At 38.2% G+C, this 20108-nt stretch overlaps 1 protein-coding gene across 4 annotated transcripts in view; it reads left to right on the top strand.

The window, feature by feature from the left end:
- LOC107656034 (prickle-like protein 2) overlaps window positions 1-19488 on the top strand; it is an 82603-nt gene extending 63115 nt beyond the window's left edge. For 3 of the 4 annotated variants that reach the window (XM_016443688.1, XM_016443687.1, XM_016443690.1), the window contains exons 3-9: window positions 7238-7421; window positions 12059-12172; window positions 12301-12438; window positions 13407-13610; window positions 14654-14840; window positions 16180-17041; window positions 17655-19488. In XM_016443688.1, the coding sequence (XP_016299174.1) occupies window positions 7238-7421; window positions 12059-12172; window positions 12301-12438; window positions 13407-13610; window positions 14654-14840; window positions 16180-17041; window positions 17655-18546 (2581 nt within the window). In that variant the 3' untranslated portion in view covers window positions 18547-19488. Of the gene's footprint in view, window positions 1-17; window positions 419-7235; window positions 7422-12058; window positions 12173-12300; window positions 12439-13406; window positions 13611-14653; window positions 14841-16179; window positions 17042-17654 lie in introns of those variants that run through there. The other variant, XM_016443691.1, reaches the window with a different exon arrangement.
- Window positions 19489-20108: the final 620 nt, after the last annotated feature.

Raw genomic sequence — 20108 nt, 5'->3', positions numbered from 1 at the left:
TCGAGTGGGCAGAGCGAACAGCTAGCCAGTCGAGTCCAAGCCACGGTTCACTGAGCTCTCGTAGCCTGTTATTGACGAGGAGCGCAGGCTGTTCATGGCTTTAACTGCTGGAACTATCACCGAGAATCGCGCTGGATCTGCGGGGACGCTTCGCGCTTTCACGTTATTGTAAATGTTTTATCAAAAGCATCGGAGCTTGAGGCATGTCTTTCCTGGACGATACCTTTGTACGAACTAAAGCTGGGCAATAGTGCTTGACTAAGCCGTGCGGACTGAATCGAAGCGAGCGCTTGTTCGTGGAGACTGGAGAAGTGAAAGTGCGCCAACTGATCGCTTTTAATGCTGGAGATGTGTAGCCCGTGCTTTGATCGATTCACGACGGAAGACATCAAACTCTCTTATCTTCGTTCATGGTAAAAAGGTAAGCGTTTGTGGCTCGCTGTTGCTTTAATCGGGTCTGCAGTTTGAATTCTGCGTTCACTGCGTGATGTGGTCGAGGTATTCCAAAAAGTTGAACCATAAACTTCATTTTAAAAATCAAACGCAGATCCTGGTTTTCTTTAGGTTGGTTAACTTTACTGATCTACGCGTCTGTTAAATATAGCCTAGGCCTACTGTTATTGGAGAGCAGTCTTTTGTGGGGTTTACCTTTTTATACGTCTTTGATTTCATCTAACAAGATTGCGAAAATGACTGTTAAAGACCGAAATGAATAGGCTACAACTTTTCACTGTTGCCTTCTATCTTCAATCTAGTTGACCTGTTCCAGTTAGTCGGATTAAGCCTTTGTTTGGTGGTTTTGTTGGATTAACACATGAATGGACAAAGTGGAGAATAATACCCAGCAGAGAAAGAAAACCCAGACAGCTGCTGTTGAATTCGTACATAGGGTTTTTCCTCACCCCACATACACTAGCGCTTCTCGCGTTTGCAGATCGTAGTTTATTATGAAGCTACCCGATTCGTCAGTGAATCGTTCTTATGAGTCGGATCTTTTTAGTGAATTGGTTGACCAGGGTCAAGAAACCGGGCTAAATGATTAGTTCACGAATCGGTCCAGGCAGTTCTCAAGTTAACAGCTTATTGAACCGAGAACAGTCGATTTCGGACTTATGCTATTTGAGTTGAGACGCGAATCGATTAATACGCTCACTCACTGAAAAGGCCCGTTCACACCAGTAACTATGACTAGGCTACAACGTTTTTATAATCGTTCTAATTCTGTTAGAATAGAAAAGTCCACGCCACCGCTGTAATGGTAAGGACACAGAGGAACTAGCCTATATAACTGAGATCACTTTCAGAATTTTGATTTTGTGTTGCTGATGAACTATAAAATTGACAGCCAATCGGAATCCACTGAGGAATTTAAAGTCTAGAGCAGCTCGACGTTCACGCGTATAATAAACGGAATGTTATCATATATTAATAGAGTTACCGTTATATATAGTTCTAGCTATTTGTAATTATTGTTCTTGGTGTGAACAGGCCTTAAGAGCTTTTGGAGTAGGCCGTGCATTTTACTGATGCGTAAAAGGTAAAAGCTGAACATCAGAAATGTTACAAATAAAACATAATGGATATATGGTTACAATGATTGTGTTACTCCTCAACGCGTACAAGACAGTTGGTTAAAAATTTAGCTGTCCAGGATGATGTTGTGGCATTATTAAATAACGTAAAATTAGCTGTATCAGTTTAACCATCAAAAGAACCAATATGTCTCTGCTTTCCATCACTGTTTTGATGCTTCGCTTGCTTGCTGTCAATGGGATGTTATGGGCAGAATTCATCTTCATTTACAGCACTATTTCGATTAAATCAATATTGCTTCCTCCTGCACCCCTCGCCCATTTGAAGCAGCCTCCATTAAACTGATTTCTTTTTCTTTGAATAATTGATTTATTTACCTAAGTTCATATAGTAGTAGGCCATCAGTCATGAGTGTTGTCTTTTTTAAATTACTTGTGTCAGTGTTTACATTATGGGAGCTTTTAAAGTCGTGAAGGCTCAGAAACGTGACTACAGTACAGTCTTCCTGTGAATACAGCTGTCTTGTAGTCTATATTATTGAAGCACAAACTCAGTCAAAATCACAAAACAATGCTTTGAATATGAAATCAACAGATTCAAAAAGCGGTCACCAATGTTTAATGTGGGAAAAGTGTACACAGTTGCATATACACAAAAGATAAGTGAGAGTAGATGGTGAATTGGTTTTCACTAGCACCCAGCTGTGACCAGCTTCTCCACTGTGTTGCCCTTTAAAAAGCTTGTTTAATTAATCCAGAATGATGCCATGGAAAAGCCTGGGAGCCTCATCAGAGACTGGAAGCTACAACCAATGTTATTTTACCATTATTGAGATACAATAATAGTTTATACTAATATTTCGAATTAGTTTTTTTCTGTTCATTGTAATTTGTTAAAGTTTTAGTAATTTTGTGTTTTTATTTTTTTATTTTTTTTTTTTTCAGCTAATGTTTTCATTTCAGTTTACTTTAATAACACTGGCTACAGCAGACCTGGTTTCTCACTTTTTTAAAATGGCAGTTGTATTAAAGATGACAATGCCACTGTGTCTAGCCATAGGCTATTGTTAAAAAGAATTAGATGAGATAGTCTGGTGGTGGCATAGGCCTGGTTTTCAAGGGGATAAGTTTCCCTCGAGCTAACAATAAGTCCACATCTGTTGTTGTCTGAACAATTTAAAAATGCAATGATTAACCCACAATAAGCAATTGTCCGATCAGATCATAAATCACATTTACCCTGTTCTGCCTAGATGCCTCAGGGGCATAACAACCTTCTATGTCATCCCTAGATTACATTCCCAGTCTTCCATATTTGCTATGTAGGACAAATCCTTTCTAAAGGCTCTCAGTGCAGGCTAGCAGATCATACTGACTTGGTCTTAGCATGACGTTTGTAATGAAATCAGCATGCATAGTTGCAACCCAGCGTCCTTTTTAACTCAAATCACATTTAGATGATTGGAAAAGCATTATCAATGGACCGTGGAGTGGTATTGAGCCTGGAATTAGCAGTCATGTGCGATGCATGTCAAAACATGGAAGGAGTTTCACTCAATCCGTTCTGCGTGGTTGAGAAGGGAGTTACGGTGACCTCATTTTTGTCCAGGTCATTTATCTGGACCAGACCAGCATCTCCATGGAACTCTTTTATAGTAATCCCAGAAATCTCAATGTGGTTAAATGGGTTCATCCTTTCCAGATATGCATGCATTTTTAGTTATGAGAGTGCCGGATTGCTCTGTAGTGCTTCCTTTTTGTTTTTGTTTTCCGCACTTTAGTTATTAGGGCTAGCAAAAAAAAAAAAAAAATCAGATTAATCGTTTTTTAAAATGACGTCGATTCGATATCGATTCTCAAAAGCCGCAAATCAATCTTTTCCAGTATTTATTTCAGAAAACATTTAAAACAAGATTTGATTAGTCATGTTTTGTGTCAGCTGTGCTATGCGGATACGTTGTTTTCGTTCGAATCAAAGCGTAAACAGCGTGGCACAGCTGACACAAAACAGCATACGCAATTTACGTTCAGTGGATACTCTCCAAAATGGTGCTAGGGTGATGCGGAGGAGACGAATTGTTGAATAAAGTCTTTTTTTTTTCTTTTGCGCTCAAAAAGTATTCTCGTAACTTCGTAAAATTACGGTTGAACCGCTGATGTCACATGGATTATTTTACCAATGTCCTTGCTATGTTTCTGGACCTTGATCGTGTAAGGACCCTTGCTGTCTATGGGAGGGTCAGAGAGCTCTCAGATTCCTTCTAAAATATTTTAATTTGTGTTCCGAAGATGAACGGAGGTCTTACGAGTTTAGAACGACATGAGGGTGAGTAAATAATGACAGAATTTTCATTTTTGGGTGAACTATACCTTTAAGATTCAATGTAACAACAATTCTACTACTACTACTACTACTACTACTACTAATAAATATTTATTTTTAAAGGAATAATCACATTTGTATTCTTTTTAATTTTAACAGTAAACCTATGTTGTGCAGCACTTTGTATGCCAAAAAAATAAAAGGGTTTAATTTTCATTTGATTAGGATAAATTAAATTAACGATTTATGCCTTCATCTGATTACTAGAAAAATTAAGAAGAACATTTTATTGGGCCCTATTATTGTTTAAAAAAAGGACCCTATACAAAAAAAGAATAGGCCTAGGTTTAAAATACAGGCCTGTGGCTCTTAATTTTTTTTTATTAATTCACCATTTGTAAACTGATGTTTACTGTTCATATATCAATAGCATTTGTATTAAAACTATATTCACTGAATGTAATCAAAAAATCTAATCTAATCTAATCGAGAGCTTGCAAATCGAAATTGAATCGAATCGGGAATCTGAATCGATACCCAGCCCTAGTTGTTATGCTCTGCAGAAAGACCAAGCACTGTTGGAGAGAGCGGATAAGTTTCTTAACAGTATTTGGTATTCACAGATGGACTGTTTGTGAGGGCCTCCATGTTCCTGTGACTGTTCAATATTAATGCGAGTTGTGAAGTTGCCACCCTCAAGTAATGCAGGTGAATTGTCCTTGCTCAAGGGTGTTGGAACTGCAGAGAGACCAGCTGCATGGCCTATATATAAGTCTGCTCACCGTTACCTCCCACAGAACCTCCTATCTAGTCGGAGTCATTCATTTTGATTCAAAGAGTTGCTTTTAAACTACTTGAGGTTCATGCAGGTTTTAAAGCACTTTATCCATTTATAGCTTGTTTTTGTTTCCTTCATCTTAAATATTTATAAGTGAACTATTGTGTTCTAGGCCAGTGTTTCCCAACCCGTTTTTGTCTCATGTTACCCCATAGCCCGTATTAGTAAGTACCCCTTCATTGACGTGAAGGAATGTTTTTCTTTTGAGTTTTATTTTACTGGAATGTTATTTGCCAACATTATTATTAAAGTCAGCATGAAATGAAAATTTTTTCTAAATGCAAGTTACTGACCTTGTTGTAGCATTCTCATAACTAGATCTTCCAGTGAAACAGTGGAATTCTCTGGGGTGACACATGCCAGTCTTTTTGATCGCATAAAACCCACCCATTACGTAAAATCGACTGCAAGCTCGCATTAAAATCAAGTCCCTGCTTTTTTTCAGATAGTTCATTTCACTGGGATCTACATCACAATATGAAAGAGTCTGCTGCTACTTTTGTTGCATCGTGACTTTAATGTTATTAAAGTGGCCTTTATAATGAGACACCTGAGGTTGTTTGTTGTCTGCAAGTTTAGACTTTTCTGCAGGCAGTCATAGAGAAACTTTCCCTGAGAGACCTAACAGAATTTATTCGTAAATTAAGTCCAGATGGGATGTTTAACAAGTCTTTGTATGGTGTTATTTAAATACTATAGAGACTCAACTAGTATGAAATAACATTCTAAAATGAATACAGTCATTGCTGGAAATTTTAGAAAGATATGAATTTCATGTAAAAAGAGTACACTACCATTCAAAAGTTGTTGTTTTTTAAAGAAATTAGCACTTCAAAAGACATTTATAGTGATACAAAATATTTATATTAGACATAAATCCTGTTCTTTTAAATGTGTATTCATGAAATAATTCTGATTATTTAAATGCAAAAACATTAAGCAGCACAACTCCAGCCTTGTGGAGCAGAAAAGACTTCTTGGGGGAAAAAAAAGTTATAACAAATTCTACTTACCCCAATCATTTGAACGGTACAGGTTTAACAAGGCATAATCAAAATGTATCTGTGTAGCCCCCTGGAAGCAGTTTAAAAACCCCTGTTTTGGAATCTGTAATTGTGTTATAGTTATAATTGAGTCACAATGGCTTTTAGTGTAGTTAAGCTACAGTCCAAGTATGACACAATGAGTATTTGAATAATTGTAACAATAAGTGCGTTCCTAAACCGGTGCATGTCACCTCTGTCTTTCGAAGCAAATGCACAATGCCAAGGCCATATATGTGTGCTAGATAAAGCCAAGCTGCAGTTCCATTATCTGTTAGTCAGATCACAAAAACAGGACTGGTGAGTATTTCCGTGAAATTTGGAAAAGACAAATAATTGTTTTAATCCAATTGAAATCTTACATTTAAGTGCTTGTTAATTCACTTGATGGTTTAGACATGTCAATTGCAAGCTTGTAGAAGAAATACTATGACTCACTCTTCGTATCCTTAGGACAATAGAAGCATGATGACACAGATCTGCTTATGGCTTAAACTGAACCAACAGACACTTTTTTTCTGTCTTGCTTCCATAGCAACTAGAGTTCTTTGACGTAGATGATTCTATAGATTAAATGTGTCCTTAAGTTAACCATCTGGCCGATGTGAAACGTCAGTCAATCATTGTGTTACTGGCCGGTGTCTGTCTTTGACACCTTACAGCCTGTCAGGCCTCTGAGGTGCTAATGGGATTGGTCCTAAGTGGGCGGCTTGTTTTCTCTTCCCTTGGTCTAAGAGGTTAGTTAATCTGACCAACTGGCCGGCTTGCTCAGAAAGTGTGGTTTTGGCAGAGCTTGACGCCTGTGTCTGCTTGTCTGGACACTAACCAGACGCTGCGTGTTTGACTGGTGGAGTGTGTGTTTCATCGTGACATGAGTCATTGGACGTGTTGAGGGATTTTGTTGGAATCTTTGGGCGGCTGCTTGTTCTAACCAAATGTGGATATGTTGATTGACAATGCAAATTGATAAAAAGAGAAAAGCTGTGTGGGAGAGTTGCTTGAGAGGTTTAATTGTAACTTGAGATATTAGCACAAAGTCAATTTGTTGTATGCATCTCATGTATCGCTCATTCTTTGTTGTGTTAAATGAGTTTACTGTTTGAGGGAGAGAGCTGAGAAATAAGTGTTTAAATGTGTCAGAAATGCATCTTATTGAGATAAATTGCTGTTAATGTGATTTTATTCAGAAAATTCTGACATGCAAGTTTAGCCTATATAATAAACTTATTTTACCATAAAGATGCTGACATAACCAGATAAAATTGTTTCCAGAGTTGACTTGGACAACTCAGGATGAAGAGCTTATTTTTATAAGATAATATATTAATGTGAAATGTGAAAAGTAAATGGAAGATGGAGTAAACTGTCCATTCAATGGTCTAATGTCTAACCATAACCTAATCATGACTGTTAACCGAGATGCTTTTCTTTGAAAATAAACAAATGGCAGAGTGTACTATTTAAATCGTTTTTTTGACAGTTGTTTTCTTGGCTATTTTAGGAAAATCTGTCTCCACTGTAAGTGCCCTCGAGAGGAGCATGTTGTGACTGTCATGCCTCTAGAGATGGAGAAGACGGTGACCAAGCTGATGTACGACTTCCAGAGGAACTCTACATCCGATGATGACTCGGGCTGTGCTCTGGAGGAGTATGCCTGGGTGCCGCCCGGACTCAAACCTGAACAGGTAAACACATTTTTCCCCCGCTGTACCCAAATCAGACTTACAGTGCTATTTAAAAGAGTGTATGTTTGTTTATTTTTTCTGCAAAAACGTGTTAAATTGATCAGAAGTGACAGCAAATACACAGTGTAAAACAATAAAATAAATAAAATGCTTTTAAACTTTGTACTTTTCTAAAAAGAATCCTGAAAAAAATGTATCATGGTTTCCACAAAAATATTAAGCAACACAAATGTTTTTAACATTGATAAAAAAGAAATGTCAGCGATCGGCATATTAGAATGATTTCTAAAGGATCATGTGACACTGAAGACTGGAGTAATGGCTGCTGAAAAATCTGCTTTGCCATAATTAAATATATTAAAATAAAGTTATTTTAAATTGTAATCATATTTCATTGTATTACTGTTTTTACTGTATTTTCAATCAAATAAATGCAGCCTCGGTGAGCATAAAAGACTTTAAAAAACAATAAAAAAATCTTACTGGGTTGATAAATGGAATGCAGTATGTTAACAATGTAGTTTTTATTTTCATTGGAATGTTTGAAGCATTGAGGCATTCTGCATGAAATTTCACAAGGTTTTAAATGTTCAGAATTGAAATACCTTTGAGATGAATGTCTCTTTATGATCTCTCATTTTGTTTCTATAGCAATTCTTGGCTTTAGAAGGTTGGTGTATGGGGTTTATTAGGCACCGGTGTGTGTAGAACTCTTTATGGGCCAGTGAAATCATTTATAGATGCGAGTTTCATTTTCTCGATGAACTGAAAAAAAAGTCTTGTTAATGCGACAGCAAAGCAGGTCAATAAGCAATAAAGCACCTCCACCATCTGCAACGGCTGTAGACTATATTGGGTCTTTGGAGGCCACATGATGTGCATCTGATCAGTTCTAGTTTATTTATTCACATTTGCCTGTCTGAATAATCCCATCTAGGAAAGACTGATGGCAGACACTTTTTTTTTTATCATCTCTTGTTTATTATAAATACTTTGATAAAAATGATGGTAGTCAGTGTATATATAGTAGAATCTCCTAGTTATTCTGTGTTTCACTGATAAATGGTTCTCTAGGATATATTCCAAGAGCCCTCGGTTTGTAGAGGCTCTGGTTTAAGTCAGTTTTTCACCATTCAGGCAGATGGATGGGACGAAGTTGCTGGGATACAAGAACTCTGTGTCCATGCATGTTATTAGCAAGTTATTAATTATGCCTTTCTCTGTGCTTTGAAAGCTGCTGTCTGCAGTTTCACCCAGAGACAGTGATTACCTCAGGCCATGACAAATTAGCTTTGCTTAGACATAGAGTGGAAATGTAGGCCATCCACATTCATAATAAGATAAGATGGCAGCTCTGCTATGCGTTTCAGAACATTTGGGATCTGGTTTAGAACAAGAAAGCATGTTTTGCTGTAAGATTCCAGAAACTGATTATGTTGGCTGCGAGGGAAAACATTTTTTTTGTACCAGATTCATTTGAAAGTGTGAACATCTGCACAAAAATCATTATCCAACAAATATTAAAAAATTTGGTCTTTGCAGTGAAGACACCAACCATGTTTGTTTCCGTGTTCTCAAATGCTCACATGAGTGGAATTAGTCGTATAATCCAATTAGCTGGTAAGAAATGTATTGGCCCATCATTTTGAGTCATCTAAGCAGCTCTACTTGCTACAGATCTTTTTTCCTGTTTTCCTAAATATACTGTTATATCTGCTGTATATTCCAGATGGGCTGCATACAAAACAAGTATGTCCCGTAACCACTGTAGGCCGATTCCTGAACAAATGACTCTTATAAGTGAGTTCTTTTTAGTAAATAATGTACAACTTGGTGAATCTCAATTTACAGATTGAACTTATGAACTGGTTCTTTACAGTTAATCAGTGACATACTATGTGATCAGTGTAGCCAATTTACAAACAAATGACTCAAAAATATACAGCATTACCAGTGTTGTTCAGTTGCTGATACAAATTATTCTAATGAGTTGGTTCTTTATAGTGCCTAATATAAGAAAGATAAATTCTTTCATACGTAAGCAAAATGTATATTATAATTTAAATAACGAATCGAATCAAGAATTTGTGAATCAGAATCAGGAAATTTGTGTCGCAGCTCTAGATGTTAGTGCTAGTGAATGTGTAGCCAGTTCATTTAAAACTTGATTATTGTTCAAATAACATGTATTACATTTTTTTTTTCCATCAACAAATTTTGGTGCAGATTTACTGTCATCCAACGTATGCTATGCCTCCTTTCTCTAAGGCATTGCCTTTATTTATTCAATGGAAAACAGCTGTTTGGGCTCTGGTTAGTTTGCCCTCAAATCAAGAGCATTTGCATTTTGTTCAGCCTCTCTCTGACACAAAATGCAGTTGCCAGGTCCCTTGACACCAGGGCGGGTTGCCAGATCCCTTCCTGCTGATTATAGTTATTTCCACAAGCTGTTCCTCTGTGTGAGTGCTTTGGGCTGTGGGTCCATGTCCTTCTGATCACTGCGTCACAACAGTTCTTTTGCTGGCCTGGGGAGCGTGTTATTGTTGGATGTCTGCACTGTAATTTACCAGGATCAGACCACAGTTGGTGTTTCGTGAAATTTTCAGCTATCCCAAAAGAACCTCTGCACTGGTCCTTCAGAAACCCCTTGCTGACACCGTACCGGCCAACACAAGCAACAAAAGAGCCATCAGCTCATTTAAAGAGACAGCTCCTTATTACAGGGAGGCATTAAACACCGGACATGGACGGAGCTCTGAAAACAAATCCCACACCTCACCGAAGAAGCTGATGATTTTGTTTCAGAATGTATCCCAAATGTTTCCTGTAAAAACACATTTTGATGGGACTCTGAGATGAACAATATTTCATCCGTGTCTTTACATATCAGTCGTTCGCACTGCTCTGTAAAAACACAGGCAATGCAGAGTAATAATACCACATTTATGTTGTTCTTTGAAGGCGAAGGTTTAATATTTGCACCCCTAGCGGCACCAAACGTAGCTGCAATTTGTGCCCATCAGAGTTATGATGCTTTTTTTTTTCTGCAGCTTATTTGTAGCTCAGGTAATTGGCCTTAATGTCTGTAATTTCCAGTGCAAAGATTGCAGATTCCAAATCAAGGACTTTTATATTTTCAGCTTTCATCTTATTTTCAATTGAAGTTTTTGTAATTTTCTAAAGTGCTTTGTCATTTTTAATTAGTTTTTGTTTCAAACATTTCTATTTTTAAGTTTTTGTTTAATTACCCAAGTGCCAAAATCCAAGTGTGCACTTAATTTCACTTAGTTGCCTAGTTTTTCTATTCTTGAAGTTTTTCTTCTAATATTTGTTTTATTATTTCATTTTTTAAAAAGTAACAGTTTTAGTTTTAATAACACTGTTGTTGCTGCTATGCTCGGTCATAGTGAAAAATGCTGCTTGCATGTGTTTTTTTCATGATCTGTTTCATTACAGTTCTCAGTTGCTCTTTAGCACTGTTTCTTATACCTTGCAGTTTATATGGTATGTGTGACAGAGGCAGATGGCCCCTGCTATATATCAGATTAAGCCATTAGGCCATCAAATCTGTGTAATAGGTTTGGATGGGTGGTCTGAGGCTGCAGGACCTTATTATTGCTCCTACTAAGTCTGGATTCCTCCCTGGCCTGTTTGCTTTCCAAAACAATACTCCAGCCACGAGTCAATAGGCAATTATATTATTGTGTAATGCAGACTTGTGTTCTCAATTATTTGGCCAATTATAAAATGCAATGTGTGATGTAATTACACTTCAATTTCATTATGTTAAATAGACAACTGTGATAATGTCCATTTTCGTCCAAAAAAATGTAAACCTCATATGGCTAATTACGTTGGGATGAGCTCTGGTCATACATTCTTATTATCTTGAGATAAAGAGTCCTCCATATAAGCACATCAGGGGGGATAGAAGGAGCCGATTCCATTAACTCATGCATTGCTCATCCATAAATCACTCTGACTGTTATAGCTGTGTGTATAAGTGTGTGAAAAGCAAGGACGTTGGGCAAAATGGGGGGGAAGGGGTTAACAACAACAGGCATGTAGAAATTCCACCCCTGTGTTTCAGACTGTCTGAAACTTGCTGGTGCTTCATTATTTGTTTTAAATTGTATTTATTTCAATATTATTATTATTATTCATTTCTTAGCATAAATCATGTTTAAAATAATTCACCCCTCAGTTTGAGACTTTGTCCCTCAAGTGCCAAAATCCAACTGTTTTTATTAACAAACTGTGTAAAAACAAGAAATGCACTCAAAGTGTTGTAATTGATTGATTGTAGTAATAAAATAAAATTGTTTATTTTTTTTGTTTTTATTATTATTATTATTAATTTATTTATTCATTTAACCATGAACCAAAATCAATCCAAGTGTTTGATTTTTATCATGTAAAAATATCATTTTATTTTAATAATAATCCTTTATACATTTATTTATTTAGTAGAATAAACTATTTTGAATTCACCTCTGTTTGTGACTTGTCACCAAAGCATCAAAATAATTTTTTTAAACAAAAATTTTATTTAAACAATAATTGTATTTATTTAAACGATAGCTATTTAATTTTATTTTATTTAAAAAAGCTGCTGTTGTTTTCCAATGTCATTCCAGGTACATCAGTACTACAGCTCTTTGCCGGAGGATAAAGTACCATACGTGAACAGTCCTGGGGAGAAGCATCGCATCAAGCAGCTTCTTCATCAGCTCCCCCCACATGACAATGAGGTAAGATCAGCTTGGGGTCTCACATGAAAAGGTCACCATTCAGAATGCATGTGTGTTTGTACATGCCATCATTTGCGAAGTGTGGCCATGTTTATGTGACACCGCTGACCTGAGCTCTTGTTGCGCAGGTGCGATACTGTAACAGTCTGGATGATGAGGAAAAACGAGAGCTGAAGCTCTTCAGCAACCAGAGGAAGAGGGAGAACCTGGGCCGCGGTAACGTCAGGCCTTTCCCGGTTACCATGACTGGAGCGATCTGTGAACAGGTGTGCAAGCGTGATATCCGAATGAATCGTGGTTTTGGGTGGAGGAAGAGATCAGCTTCAGTGGTTCATTGAAACGGGTAGTTTTGTTCTTAGCTGCTTATTTTCGTTGTCGGCTTTAAGGCTTCCTCTGGTTTTGTGTGTGTTAGCCAACCTGGGATGTCGTGTAAGTGCCAGTAAGTGAATTAGAGCTGAATCTAAGCTGGATATGCATGTCTATGACCACCTGCCTTGTTTATTTCTCCTTCTGTTACTTCTTAGGAACAGATGTCACACTGACACAGTTTGGCTTTTTTCGCATGTTTTAAATTTATCCTCTGCGGTGACACTCTTAAAGATATAGGCTAAAGCCCCCATTTAGCCCTCAGCTCTGTTGAAAAGATGCAATCCTTCCGATAAATATTGGTCTTGAAGGTAACTGACACGCAAGTGTGTGTTTTTTGTGGGTAGTTGCACGCATCTGTCTATCCCATTAAACATTTTTTGACTTTCCCCATAGCGCTATATTGGAAAATGCTGAAGGAGAGCTTTAATGAAGAAACCAGCTAATATCAGCTGTTCCCTTCTCTTTTCAGAAACAATATGGTGGCCATTTGTTATAATTTTTTTTCTCTGTGCTTTGTCACTGAATGTGCAAAAATACACTACAAGTTTTGGATCAGTAAGATATTTTTTTGGAAGAAATTAATACTTTTATTCAGCAAGAATACATTAAATTCAAAATTCTCGAGGTGCGGTTTTAAAGTTGTTGTTTTTTTTTTACTTTGTATCAAAACTTTTACTTTTATTTTAGTTGGTTTTATCTAATCAGTTGGTAGACAAATAGCCAGTCTGTAAGCACAAAATATTAATCTAACATAATTATTATTGATTTACCATGCTGCTAAATGACCTAAAACTATCAACAACATTTTCTTTTTAACTTTCCTTCCTACCCTTTAAACATCTCCATCCCTTTTTCTCGTTTTCAGTGTGGGGGGCAGATAAACGGAGGTGACATTGCCGTCTTTGCGTCACGGGCAGGCCACGGGGTGTGCTGGCACCCACAATGCTTTGTGTGCAGCATGTGCGACGAGCTACTGGTGGATCTTATCTACTTCTACCAGGATGGGAAGATCTTCTGCGGCCGCCACCATGCTGAGAGACTCAAACCTCGCTGTTCAGCCTGCGATGAGGTTAGATACTCTCTCCTTGCCATTACAGGACATGAACGTCTTTACGTTAGTTTGTATATTGGATGTGCTAATTAACCATTAGGCCATCGCAGGCCATCCAAGATGATTTTGTTTCCTCATTGGAACAGATTTGGAGAAAGTGCAAATCTGCAGTAAATGGGTGCCGTCAGACTGAGGGTTAAAACAGCTGATGAAGGCATCATAATAATCCACAAGCGATGGTTTGAAGTTAAAACACCTCAGTGATGGATTTGTTTCTAAAAAACATGCAGCTTTTCACTTGCCAAGACATTCATTGATGGACTGGAGTCATGTGGATTACTTGTGGATTATTGTGATGGTTTTTTATCAGCTGTTTGGACTCTCATTCTGACGGCACCCATTCACTGCAGAGGATCCTTTGGTGAGCAAGTGATGTAATGCAAAATTTCTCCAAATCTGTTCCAATAAAGAAACAAAATCACCTTGGATGACGTGAGGGTAAGTACATTTTCAGAACTATTTTTATTTTTTGGTGAACTATGCCTTTAATCATCTTAAGGTGTGGTCAGAACTACACATTGGTAAACACAGTGAAATTTGGTGTAGAAAGTTGAACAAACATGAATCCATTGTGAACTCCATGTGAGAATTTTTTTCCCTCCTGCCTCTCATTCAAAATTTTCAATCGCGTGGATTCCTATTGAGATGATAGCACTTCACTTATGAAATTTCACCATACAAAAGCAAATGTGATCGCACCCTTAAAATGCTATAGAAAAGCGATTTGCTTAATTTGCCGTAAAATGTTAAAAATTGAGACGTCTCTCATTGTGTAGTTAAAGATTGCACACAATGAGCCCTGTTTCTCTAGTTCTCATTTTGTGTAAAGACAGCTGAATATATTGCATGATTACCATGGTTACAGAACTTGATCTCTATAGTGATAATAGTTACTGCTGTGCTGCAGCTCAGTCTGTTGCCTCAGCGGAGCCTTTAGCTTTAGTCCTGCCACTTCCCCTGCAGAAAAATGGTTTCACTCTTATCTCTTATCTGTCTCTTAGATCATTTTTGCAGATGAGTGCACAGAGGCAGAGGGCAGGCACTGGCACATGAAGCACTTTTGCTGTTTCGAGTGCGAGACTGTTCTGGGCGGCCAGCGTTACATCATGAAAGAGGGCCGGCCGTACTGCTGCACCTGCTTTGAGTCCCTGTACGCAGAGTACTGCGACTCCTGCGGGGAACACATCGGTAAGAGCCCATCTATCAGTGCCAACCTGGAATCCTCTCATGTCCACGCTAAGCCAGTCCACTTTGCTCTTGCAGAAATGGCCCTGTAGCAACTGCCAAGAGACGACTGACCTGCTTTTTGTCTTTGTCTAATATCTTGTTAAAAGATATTAAACAAGAAGAGCAGCATTGCGAGTTGATAGTTTAGTCTGGCCTTCACATTTAGCTTTTTGGCAGCTTGTTTCGCAGAAATTCAGTCTGGAATTACTTTCCACATAGAACCACAGAAAGTAATTTTGTGAAACTGATTATAAACAGGAAGCAACAGTGTAGGTTTTCAAAACAGATGTTGTCCATTAAAGTGTGGCTGCTTAAAGAGAGCTGTGATTAAAATCGAATGCATTTCTGCAATATGCGGCACACCATATAATCAGTTTTCTCCAAACACGTCTACACCTCACAAGGACACAATCCTTCAAAGACATCTTTGTTCTGTGTTTGTTTACATGAAGTAGCTGTCATTCAAAATCCACACATTTTTAAGCTTATGTAACTATTCAAATTTTTACACAGTGCTGTTAATTGCTCTTGTATCTAAAGGACTACTCTGCGCATTTGCTGAAATGCAATATAGAAATCATTGACACAACGCTAATTTTCATTTTGTCCTACATATATCCTATATATATATATATATATATATATATACAGTGGGTACGGAAAGTATTCAGACCCCCTTAAATTTTTCACTCTGTTATAGTCAAAAGATTAATCACATCCAAAATAAAAGTTTTTGTTTACATAATATATGTGTGTGCACTGTGTATATTTATTATGTATGTATATATAAATACACACGCATGTATATATTTAAGAAAAATACGTTATGTTTATACAATTATATTAATATAAATACTGAAAAATTTAAGGGGGTCTGAATACTTTCCGTACCCACTGTATATATATAATATCGTATAAGTTTATATATAATGAATAAATATTTAAATATACATACGTATATGTATATTAAGATTTAAATACGTAATTTGTAATGTCTATATTATTTTTTTTCCTTATCACTACAAAAGTTTTAGAGACTGCTTCACTGCTTATCAATATTTGAAATCTTTTTAGATCTTTATGATGTGTATGTGTATAAAGGTCAGTAAGTCTCATAAAAAGATCAAACTATATGATATTTTACCTGGCATGTTTTAAACTAGATGGTTTTTCCTTTTTCTTTATTGTGGGCTCTTTTGTGTGTCATTGACCCATAGTTTATGAGCAATCTCTACATATTTTAGATTTTTGGTATAGGTGCATGTGATCTGTGTGTAATTCATATCTTCTGATCGTGCAGGTATTGACCAGGGTCAGATGACATATGATGGCCAGCACTGGCATGCCACCGAAGCCTGTTTTAGCTGTGCTCGTTGTAAGAAGTCCCTGCTCGGTCGTCCTTTTCTACCCAAGCAGGGTCAGATCTTCTGTTCTCGGGCGTGTAGCGTTGGCGATGACCAAAACGGCTCTGATTCCTCAGATTCTGCATTTCAGAGCGCCCGTTCACGTGAGGCCAGGCGCAGCAGCTCCAAATCCAACAAGAGCAATAATGGTGGTAGCGGAGGAGATGGGAACCAGGGAGGAAAAGGTTCAGCCGGGCATTACTCTGCTGACGTTGACCCGCTGTCCCTGCAAATGGATTTGCTTAGCCTATCCAGTCAAACTCCAAGCCTGAACAGAGAATCTCCATCCTGGAAGCCGCCAGCTGAGATGTATGGGTTCGAGAGCCGTAATGAACTCTCTTCAAACCCTCTTCATTTGCTCAGTCAGTGCAACATCCGGACTTCCTATTCTTCAAATCTGTCCCCTGGTCACCCAGCAGATCCAAGGCCAAAGGAGCCTGTGGCCTCCAAGAGACCCCCAGTATCTGCTCTGAAAGGACAGTCTTTGAATGAAAACTGGTTCCAACCCAGACCTGAGGACTATTACCCACCTGCACTGCGAACCCAGGCGAGCTTTCAAGAGGTTCCACACAACAGCTTTATGGATAAGCGCTCAGTCAGCCTGCATGTATTCCAGAGGGAGAAGGAGAGGGATGTTGGACCGCAGATGGGCCGTAGCAGGAACCCCATTAGTACACTTGGCTTTAGTGAACATCTCACACCACTAGAGCAGACACCACATGGATCTATGGAGTCACTGGCTCTATCTAATGCTACAGGGTAAACAAAAACTTTTATTTTGGATGCGATTAATCACGATTAATTGTTTGACAACACTAATATATATATGTATGTGTATTTTACACTACCATTCAAAAGTTAAGACATTTTTTAAGTGTTTTTGAAAGAAGTCCCTTATGCTTACAAGGATGCATTTATTTGATCACAAATACAATAAAAACAGTAAGATTTGAAAATATTATTAGAATTTAAATTAGCTTTTCTATTTTAATTGAATGTATTCCTGTGGTGGCGAAGCTGAATTTTCAGCAGCCATTACTCCAGTCTTCAGTGTCCTTCTTATATTTGTAAGAAAATGTTCTTCTTATTTTCAAAATTGAACACCATCGTGCTGCTTAATATATTTGCAGAAACCGTTATACATTTTTTCATGATTCTTTGATGAATAGAAAGTTCAAAAGAACAGCATTTATTTGAAATAATAGAAATGTAATGTAAAAGTCTTCTCCGTCACTTGATCAATTTAACGCATCCTTGTTATGAATTTGAACGAACCTCTAAAAATCTTTATTTTTTGTCAACTTATTGTCACACTCAGTTGGGGATGCAAGAGAATATTACAGTTGTCTTGCATGTGTTTACACTCTACAGGTACCTCTGCAGATGGAGGCAGTAAACAGCAAGAGCACTTGTCTCGCTTCTCAATGCCAGATTTGAGCAAAGATTCTGGCATGAATGTGTCTGAAAAGAGTAACATGGGCACCCTTAGCTCCTCTGTGCAGTTCCACAGCTCTGAATCTCTTCGCAGCTTGAACTCCGCACAGCCCTACCTGGAGCTTGAAGCCCCGGTGCAAGTCAAATTCCCTGTGCAATACCCTCGTGAACAACCTGGAATCAATGCTTTGCCACCTGGTTTTGCCTATCAGGAGGAGGATCGCGTAAGTTTGGTAAGCAACGCCAACAATGCCCGTCTACCACCCATGAGTGAACGCACCCGCCGGCACAGCATCGACCATCAGGAGCCACGGCGTCGACACCACCACCATCGCTCTCGCCGTTCCAGGCGCTCCCGTTCGGACAACGCACTTAACCTTGCTGCCGAGCGTCGCCCAGCTCCGAAACGATCTCAGCTTCATGTGCGTGAGGATTATGACCAATTCCCTCCACCCCGTGGGTCACGGGACAACTACGGTAGTGGAAGCAGCAGGCTGAGACAGCAGCCTTTCAGACCTTGCCCTCGGACAACCTCCGACCTAACGCTTCAAAACCCCACACTGCACCGACACCAGGGCCCTTATTCGTGGGACCAGTACGATTACGATGACGACTGGTGCTCGACCTGTTCCTCATCTTCCGAGTCAGAAGATGAAGGGTATTTTCTGGGCGAGCCCATTCCCAGACCGGTCCAGCTGAGGTACATGAACAGCGAAGAGCTGCTACGCAAATACAACTCTTCAGGACTGGGCGCATCCGGTCCGTTTGGAAGCCGAGGACAGTTACACACGCGCAAACGTAGGAAAAGCAAGAACTGCATTATATCCTAAAAGTCGCACCTGCTGCATCCTGCACAACCTTGCACAAGATTTTTTCCCCGTCCCTATAGTTTGAAAGGCTTTTCGGTGTTGTGAGGCTATCAGTGAATAATACGCAGTCATTTAATTTGTTCACAGCTTAGTTGAATATGCATGCTTTCCCATGTGATATTTCTGAATTATTCTGGATGTTACACTTTTTTTAAGGACTTCTTAAATATTAAATCCGCAGCACTGTTGCCGCATTTGTTACAGCTAATGTGCAATTTTTTGTTATGTAATCCATTCAGGCACAGTGATGTTTTTTTGTTTTTTTTTGTATGGTGTTAGCTTTGGGCTGACAATTCCGTTGATAAGATGTATATAGGCAATTGAATGAAGAAATTCACTAAGTTAAGTATGTAATGTAAATTATCTGTAAATGATGTACCACATATTTTTATATTTTGTATCAATAGAATCATTTATGTACTAAGCATAATGTAGAGAAAACAGTAAAGGCATGCACGTTAATTTGTTGATTTTTGTCCTGTATTGGAAATTAAAGAGTATTTCTGTGAAAGATTTGATTGACAGCTCTTGGTTCTTCATTATCAGAGCATTCTGTGATTTCTGACTCAGATTAGACACCAACACACTCGCCATCTGCTCCGTGCATTAATGCAAAAGACCACAGATCATCCACAGGATCCAACTGGCTAGTCTCGCTTACTGATACACCTCATTGCTAATGACAGGGCTTATGAAAATTCAAGGAATCATTTCGATTTCCATCTTCGAATTGGGATTTTAAACAGTGGGGAAACGCTTTTGCATCTCTAGTTCAAGCTTTGCTCTGTGTTTGCATTCTAAACCATCATTCTGTCAATAGCGCTGCTGTTTAAGCAATAAGATTTAAGAATATCATATTACTCGTAGACTCAGACTGTTATTTTAGCTGCTGGATAGTACATATGTGTTTTTCATATATTTATACGTAAACCATGACCACAGTCCCATGCGCTATAAGCCTGAAAAATGTATCTGAACTTGTTCAAAAAGTGGCAAAGAGCTAATGTTCTTGACAGGCCAGAAACATGAGATGCTTTGCGCTACTGTCTGAGGAATGTTTGACCGCGTATGTACTTAGAAGTGGTCAGAAGAGTCTTAAAAGAAAGTTTGTGTCAGTGTTAGCTGCATATCTCTTCCTCTCTTTAAGTTCTATCTCTCTTTCTGTTTCCTCAAATGTTTGTTAGAATGATGAATTGGCAGTCCTTATTAAAAATGTTATAAAATAGGCGTATTTGAACTGAGAAGCTGTTAATAACGTTCTGGTATTGTTACATATTGGGGATTATGCATTCTGGCAAATATGTCACAATTAATTCGTTTTTTTTTTTCTTCCAATAATAAAGCAGATACCACGCATTACATTTCGAGGTTTTTTTAGTCACACAATTAAAACAGGCTGAAATTTAAGGCAGTATTATTCATTGAGAATTTTGACATCCATTCAAACTCACATAGTGCTGCCTTTTGTAGCGATGTCTGATTCATGAGTGAATTGTGCTTTTCGAATCTTTTCGAGTCGAAAC

This window comes from Sinocyclocheilus anshuiensis, unplaced genomic scaffold, assembly GCF_001515605.1.
Source record: "Sinocyclocheilus anshuiensis isolate Anshui unplaced genomic scaffold, SAMN03320099.WGS_v1.1 scaffold51, whole genome shotgun sequence".
Classification (NCBI taxonomy): Eukaryota; Metazoa; Chordata; class Actinopteri; order Cypriniformes; family Cyprinidae; genus Sinocyclocheilus; species Sinocyclocheilus anshuiensis.
Note: the sequence above shows the minus strand (reverse complement) of the source record. Positions and strands in the feature narration are given on the sequence as shown.